This window comes from Gavialis gangeticus, unplaced genomic scaffold, assembly GCF_001723915.1.
Source record: "Gavialis gangeticus isolate Ggan-Ray unplaced genomic scaffold, GavGan_comp1, whole genome shotgun sequence".
Classification (NCBI taxonomy): domain Eukaryota; kingdom Metazoa; phylum Chordata; order Crocodylia; family Gavialidae; genus Gavialis; species Gavialis gangeticus.
Window position 1 is genome coordinate 77,931,580 of NW_017729024.1, and position 8,396 is coordinate 77,939,975.

The 8,396-nt window shown below is 37.7% G+C and overlaps 1 protein-coding gene across 3 annotated transcripts in view; it reads left to right on the plus strand.

The window, feature by feature from the left end:
- SLC27A6 (solute carrier family 27 member 6) overlaps positions 1–8,396 on the plus strand; it is a 60,543-nt gene that overhangs the window by 4,367 nt on the left and 47,780 nt on the right. For all 3 annotated transcript variants that reach the window (XM_019517285.1, XM_019517284.1, XM_019517283.1), the window contains exons 3-4: positions 2,934–3,140; positions 6,785–6,943. In XM_019517285.1, coding sequence (XP_019372830.1) covers positions 2,934–3,140; positions 6,785–6,943 — 366 coding nt within the window. The remainder of the gene's footprint in view (positions 1–2,933; positions 3,141–6,784; positions 6,944–8,396) is intronic.

Here is an 8,396-nt window from a genome sequence, read left to right on the forward strand (position 1 = left end):
TTTTTTTTTTTTTTTTTTTTTTTGCTTATCTAACCTCAAATCTATTTCAAGATAACATTTAATTACAAACAGTTCAAATGTTCTTTCAAGTACTTAATTCCATAGTACAGGCTTTGTGCTGAAACAGCTCATAATAAGTGTGTTCAATATTAGATGTTAAAAAAGAACAGTTAAACATGGCAACAGAAACCTTTAGGTTACCTGAGTGATCTAGGAATGGAAACAGAAAATCAATAAGCATGTATTTTTTTTCAATCAGAGGCATGCTTTTAATTATTTGAAATAAAAGATAGATTTGATCTAATAAGAAAGAACAGTTGCTCCTTGATATTTGAATCTTAAATGACCGTGTAAAGAACCTGAAATTAGGAAGTAACTGATATTTCTTCCTCTCTTCAGAAAGACTACTTTACTAGGTAATATGATGTCAGATTGCTCCAGACTCCCTCCTACTTGGCCAACTCCTATTTTAAATGCATTTCATATTCATATTTATATTTTAAGACCATTGTACTAAATGACAAAACCTTATAATACACCTGAAATTCTGAATAACCAACATTCAGTCTCAAATTCCTTATTTTTCTTTGTATTTAGTAGTGATCACCACAAGAAAAAAATTGTGTGAAGAAGCCAATGTTTTCATGATACAACTTGCATTAAGCTGCAAAAAAAATTAAGAGAAGTGAAAGACTAGAGACTAGACCTGTAAGAAGTATGGCTCCGTAACTGTATTTTTTGCTGTTATTTGAAATCTCCATAAATTGGAGAGAATGGGGTGTTAGTCATGGCTGTCAAGAGCGTAATTGTGGGTGAAGGGTCATCTGTCCACAAATGCAGGATTTGCTATGCCTAAACAATCTCTGACTATCAAGCCTTTTCTAGAAAACCACTAAGAAAAGAGATTCCATAGCTTCCCTAATTATGGCACCACTCTGATAGGATCCATAATTATCCTGCAGTGCATGAGGATAGATAATTATTAGCAAGATACCCAAGGCCTAACTCCTGTGCACCCATTTGGGATATCTGCAAAGACACTGTACAGTGATACTGGATAAAAGATTCATTGACCCCTGTTTCTGTATGCTGGAGGTTTCTGGAAACAAAATTCCTGTTGGATAACGTGTAGCTTGTGTTACGCTGAATTTAGTTATAACTGCTTTCAGTACAAAAATGTATTTGGCATTTTCTCTGGCTCAGGACTACAGAAAGTTAGCCTATTTTATAACATGATAATTCAGCAGAATTAGCAATTTGATTTCACCCTGCCTATTTAATAAGTTAAATTTTCACAGGATACTTCTGCAAAAGTTAGTTCTGCTTGGGTATTAAACCTGACTGTCCAGAACTTATGCAAAATGCACTATGGTCTGTCATTAGGGGGATGGATGGATAGATCGATCGAACTTTTTTTTTTCCTTATAAAAGGCAAAACAAAGTAAAATGTATACAAGCTTTTATGTTTAACTGTGTTTTAAAGGAAGAATGGTCACAGGGTTGGGAAATCCTGCTTTTTCATTTACCTATTGTGACTAAGGACAAATTATTTCAACTTTGTTTGTTTATGCATCAATTAAAAATTGGGATGTTAACTTTAGTCTTGCTGCTGTCTCTTAGTATAAACTTATGATGAAGGCCCTTATCCAGCAAAGCACTTCAACAGTAATATAACTTTAAACATGTGAGTAATCCTTTTGACAACAGTAGAACTACACATATCCTTAAATCGCTGGATTCATGTCTTCATTTCTGTATAGTGCTTTGAACTTGAAACTGGTTATAAAAAACCTAAACATTATAAGCATAAATGCCCAGGCACTATTTGGGAATCAGAATCTTGTATTTTGCCACTTCTTATTTTTATTTTGGCACTTTTTGTCTGTTTGGTTTGTCCTTTATAAGTGCTTAGATTTAGTTTTATTCATAATATTTTATTTTCATTTTCCTCTAGCCAAAGTTAAAGGCTTGTATGAGGAAAAACCTTCAGTAAATGATTGTGCCATATTAAGTAAATGAAATGATGATGGATAAAATATTGAAAAATGCCTTGTTGTTTTTCAAGGATATTTAGATTCCTAGAGATGAAGATAAGCATTTAGGGTCTTGGAAAGTGCTTAAATGGGCCTTAGGTGAGTTTTATATACTAAGTCAGTAGAAATAAATCAATTTAACCTTGTTCCAGTTGCCAGACAGCTCTAAGATTCCTAGATGCCTCCATTCTTGTTTCTGGTCATACATTTTTGCATTTTCTACTAGGCAGTTAGACACCTATGCTTCAGAGGGGGACACACCTGTGCATGAGGCCGCTGACAGATGTGAGGGGAAAAAAAACCAGTGCTTTACTTCCAGTTTAGTGTGTCTATGCGCCTAGCGCAGTACATGCCCAAAAGAGGCATGGTATCATTTTGACCCAGTTTGCCCACCTTTTTGTATAGATTGCACACTTCAGTGGCACATTTTGGCACTTTTAATCAATGAAAGGTTAGATTCAATAACTTTAAGGCTTTTTGATTTGCTCTTTGGAGGCACCAAACTCTCCCTGTTCTCTGCATAGAGGGCCCAAGTACGTGCATCATGAAATTATTTCCTTTGTAGTCCATTGGGCTTGAAGCTTAATTTCTTGTTGTAATGCACTTCTGCTTTGGAAAGGCACTGAAAGATGCCCAAGGTGGGATGAGGTCAAGACAAGATAATCACTGTGAATAGCTTTCTTTTTTATATCTAGCTATAAGTTAAACCTGCACTTGTATTGCTTGTGCTTTGTCAAGTCACTCCTCCTCAGATTTATCAGCAGCTGATTGTATTCCTTTACCAATGAAATAAATGTGTTTCATCATACTTTACTAATACAACATTCATAATTAAAACTTTAATATATATATTGTGTAAATATGCTGCAGTACAGGTGAGATGTTGTTCTTGTTTTTAAGATATGCTTGGGACACTTAAAGAAATTCTTCCTAGTCTCCAAAAAGATATTGATGTTTGGGTAGTGACAAAAGACTCCACTTTGCCAAGTGTTCATACCCTGTTAGACAAACTGGAAGATGCATCTGAAGACCCTGTACCAGTTCATCTCCACTGTGATAACGACCTCAAGTCATCTGTTCTCTACATTTTTACCTCGGGAACAACAGGTACTGTTTTTCCCCCAAGGGAAGGATTTTTTTTTTCCCCTCAAACTCTTTCCAGAGAACTGTATTTCCATTAGTTGCTAAAATTGTTTATGAAACTGTCAGTTAGTGTATTTGATATAAGATGGTTCTACTAGTGACTTCTCAGTCTTGGTTTCCTCTGTAGTGCTCCATCAGGAGTTCAAGGAAGGCATCTGTCACTTTTTTAGGTAGGGACAGACATTGCACACAAACCAGGTTTAAACCTATAACAGAAGTGACATTCAGTGCACATAAACCAGTTTTGAAAATGGCCCAAACTGGTTTGACATGAACCTGGTTGAATATAATATCAGACTTAACTGATCTGGCTCAAACCAGTTTATGCAGTGTCTGTCCCAGACTCCTTCCTGGTTTAAGGGAAACAAGACACCCCCAGCATCACAGCATGCTCTTTGGACTGGGTAGGGCTCTCTGCTCCACAGCAGGGCTGGCCCCTCCTCCCTGCTCTGTAGCCGGAGTGGGGACTGGCCCTAGCAGAGACACCAGCCCCATTAAGGCAAAGTGGGCAGGGAGGGGGTTAATTCTTCCCTCCTTCCCCTCTTTCCCCACCAGAGTCATGGTCAGCCTTTCTGCTGGAGAGCAGAGGGGAGGGAGCTGCAGCAGTGGCCCCTAGAGCTGTCAGACCCCAACTGCAGGGAAAGGAAGAGGGAGGAATTAACCCCTCTCCCTGCCCCCTTCTCCTTAATGGGGCTATGTTGGATTGGTTGTCCTGCCAGGTGGGGAGGAGGGCTCTATTCCATGCTGGAGGGAATTCTTTCCCCTCCTCCCATGGTGGGGAGGGGGACTCTGTGAAGCATTGGTTGGGGACTCTTCCTCCTCCTCCTCCCCTTCCCCACCCGTCCAGGCTGGGAGGGGAGTCTTCATGCGATGCTGCCTGGCCCCAGAGCAGGGGGAGGCTCTGTTCCTTACTGGGGAGAACTTTCCCCCTCCTCCTCTTCTTCCCCTTCCCCTATTGAATTGTGTAAGCCAACAGTAGGCGGTCTTTTCAGGTTGCCAGGTCAGGATGATTTAGCTGAGGTCGGAGACTGTCTGGTGGACATTGGGAGAGTGACTGTCATTGAGCACCACTAATGAAGCCCCATGTCCCCAGGCTGGATCAAATGGCCTTGTGGGCTGTATCAAACGGGTGGAATCTTGTCTGGATGACCTCTGGTATAAGCAGTAGGACAGGATACTTTCTAATTACTACACATAATTGCAATAGTTACAAAACACTTTTTTTGTCTGGTTTTTTGGCATTACAAACTTAGTACTAATATTGTGTGTTCATATAATAAAGCAGCTAGATTAAACTTTATAGCAGAGATTTTATAACAAAATAAGGTGATATATATTTAATATAAAGCTGATTTACAAGTTTAAGTTGTTTTGTATGTAGGTCACTGTAAAACAGCAAATAGGATTAAGTTAGTAGCCTTTTAGTTTAGACACACATGGTTGCATTTTGTAGCATTTCTCCTAAGAAATTAAGGTTTTTAAAAAATTAGGTCACATGTGAAAAGCAGCATGGTGTTGTTAGAATAAGCAGATTGATGTTCTTCATTCCCTTGAAAATCAATTTGTTGTTTCAGCCACAGGATATATTAAATGTAAATTGCATCTTGTTTCTCCTGGCCAAGAAAATATATATATATTTATTTATTTTATTTCCCTGGGCTCCCAGGAACAATATATTTAGCTAATTTAAATAAAAAGTAATATATTATGTAGATTTAAAATAAAGTAGTTAAAAATGCTGCAGGCACTGTTTAGGTATAAACTATATCTTAAATAATACTGGCACAAATACAGTTGAGTGTGCTGCTATGGATAAACCTATATTTGGTTATGAAAATATTACATGTAAACGATACTGATTCCCTATATGGAAGCTACCTTCATATGGAGACCATGAATACAGTTGTAAAATTAATGTAGTCTCATAACTATATTCAAGGTCTTCATGTGAAGCTAAGGTAAAAAGCTGCCACAGAGAATTGGTGCTACTTATTAATGTTTTGTATGTGTTTAAGTTTTGAAGGGTGACTTAGCATACTTAGCTTATTTAGATTCATATCTAGTGTAAAGTGATGCATCTTCATGCTTCCCAGTAATATGAGACCATGGATTTGCTGATTAAATGAATACTTGGTAGATTAAAATAAAATAATATCTTATGCAGCTTGTAGTCAGCCACTGGAATTTAATGTTGAGGGAACTAAATTTCGAATACTGTGGCTTGGGGGGCAGGGTGTGTGTGTGTTAAGTGGTAGATTACTATGAACAATGTATCTTGAATAAAGTATTGCACAACAAGGTATTGGTAGTTATGTTCTTGTGGAACTTGAGAGCATTGCCAGAAATCGGTACCAACCAGTGGACTGTGGATATAATTGAATGGGAACTCTTTTCTTCTTTTTAATTATATATCTATCCATTTTTTATTTTGTTAATATTATGTATGCAATGTATATGCATTATATTTTTTTTCCCTCCCTGGGAGTGATGTGAGTTTTACCAGCTTTTTAAAATTTTTCTTAGATTTTTTTCATGCAAATTATATGATGTAAACTATTCACTGGTTTTTAACTCTGCATTTTAAGACTGTCTGATTATCTGCTGTGAGATTAACATTTATCAACAAACAAAATCTCTTTTACAATATTTTTGTAAAAAGAAAACTATATCCCTTTGTCAGTCTTCCTATATAAGGAGACTGAAAATTAAGGGGATCAGGATCTTGGAAGACTTCTGAGTCCTAATGGAGAGAATACCACTATTACATGACATTTATGGCAAAGCACAGGAAGAACAGACTTCTTGTGATGACACCAGTCAGAGAACTTAATAGAAATTAGAAAAAATGCATTATTTTAAAAGGCTATTTCTGCTTCACTGCTGTGTTTGTAACTAAAAGGCTTCCTAGCTTGTTTTCTCTCAGACTTGTCAGTACAGTTTTAAAGGAAGAGGTCATGTTCTCACAAATACTAAAATGAAGTGGAGCAGAAGCATGATAGATATAAGAGGCTGTTTGTAAAGGGCTGCACAGGGAGCCAGTCCAAGGCTTTCTCCAGAAATGGAATGGTTCTGAGTAGCCTACTGCTGAAATTGCCTCTTGCCTTTAACTGGTCAGTCGCATGGATTACAGTACCATTTCAAAAGGACATGCCCTCATCATAATCTGTGCTTTTTAGCTGACAATTCTGGGTAGAGGGGGCAGAGCAGTGCATACCAGGATGCAGGAGGATGGTGCTATAACTTCTTTTGAAAGGTAAGTATGCATGTTTTTGTTCTCCGATAAGAAACTCTCCTGGAAGCCACTTATACCAAATTACAGTTAAGTTACTTTTCTCCTAGGGCTGCCGTTTTTGGTCTCTGAGAAACTGAACATTTATACACTTAAGATTTATACTAGGAGAACTGCAGTTCTTCCAATAGAAATGTAACACTTGTATGTGGCCTAAGTGACCCTCTTATAATTTGGGTCCAGAATATAGATGGGAAATCATGGTTATGACTACTCTTAACAGATTATGGAACAGACACAGCAACAGTGTTTGTTGGCCTCAGTAACATGTGGCTTGTGTGTGGTTCTTTTTTTAATGTTTTTTCTTTTTTCGTTACAGGTTTACCAAAGGCTGCAGTTATCACCAATCTGCAAGTTCTAAATGCTGCTGGTGGCTTGTGTGCTTTTGGTGCTACTAAAAATGACATTATTTATATAACACTCCCTCTTTACCATGGCTCAGCAGCTCTTGTTGGCATTTGTGGATGTATAGAATTAGGTAGGCCTCACTATATAATAGCATTGTTGACAAAAGAGGTTATTCTTTTAGGAGTGCATTAAAATACCAGGCAGAATCATTGTTATTGGTAGAGCTAATTAAATCTGTCTTAATATGCCTGACTGCTTCTGCAAAAAATAACTGGATCTGGAAATACGCTTTTATAAATTTATATGGTTTCTTAGATTAATATCTTCAGACACTATGGTTATGTAATTTTTGCTAACTTCTGGGAAATTATGTACCATTTTTTGAGACTTGTTTTGGGTTGGATTATTTTGTAATGGGTTAAGAACCCCCAAACAAGTGGTTTTATATATAAAACTCAATATTGCCTAAAAGTCTCCTTGTGCATCGCCCTTCACATGAACAAGGCTAAAATGTCTGTCTGCCAGGCTATGAAAACACATGGCAAGCATATAACTGGAGCATTGATACAGAAAGATATATTTTTGAAGGCTTAAAATATCTGATGATGCATTTCTAGTTCCCTTACGTATCAGTATGTAACATATCTTTTAAATTGTCTTTATAGATCGTATTAGCTATAAAGTGCACATTTTACTATGGCTGAACTTTTGGACCCTTTTAGGCAGGTTTCATAGTTTAACATGGAACTTGAGGGCAAAATGTTGAGTTTAGGCCAGAGCTAGACATGATGTCAAACTCAAACCCCCCCCCCAAAAAACAAAACCGACTGGTTGTTTGTGGCTTTTTGTTTTTTGGGAGGTTTTTGGTGGGGGTGGGGCAAGGAGGTGGGTTCAGTGAATACTTTGGTCATACTGAAACTTTGATTTGGGCTGAATTTCCTGAATTTTGTTGGGCTTTTTTTTCTTGTTGGTTAGATTTTCAGAAGCAAGAAGAAGAAACTGCTTCTTCCCTTGCCCTCCCTTTTCCTGCCAATAATCTAGCAATTAGGTCTCACACCTGAGATATATGGGATACCTAGATGCAATTCCTCCTTCTGCCTAAAAATGATTTGAACCTGTTAGTCTCATGAGAGTGGCCTAAAGTTTGTTATAAATGGGCTATCCCTTGACCCCAGTGCTGGTGCTGCTTTACTTTGTATTTTATTAGGAGACAGAGAGGAGTGAAAGAATGATTGTAACTTGTCAGTTAAGACCCTTACTTGGAGGTAGGATATCTGGGATGCATCTCCTGCTCCAGTGATTACTGATCTGTGTATTACAGAGTGGATTAGTATCCATAGAAGAGAGTGAGAGCAACCTGCATTGTTCAGTAATCACTCAGGGACACCAAAACACTTCTTCATTGTGAGAGTTATTCAATTCTCCTGACACAGGACAGAACTGAAATCATGTATCCAAGGGGCTGTGAGAGTGACGGGAGTTTCACAAAATTGGAAATGAGGGAAGACTGGTGCCTGACTAGTTCTTCATTTCCATTGCCTTTGTTAAAAATACATGACATGGAAACAAAGGTTTGTTTTGGG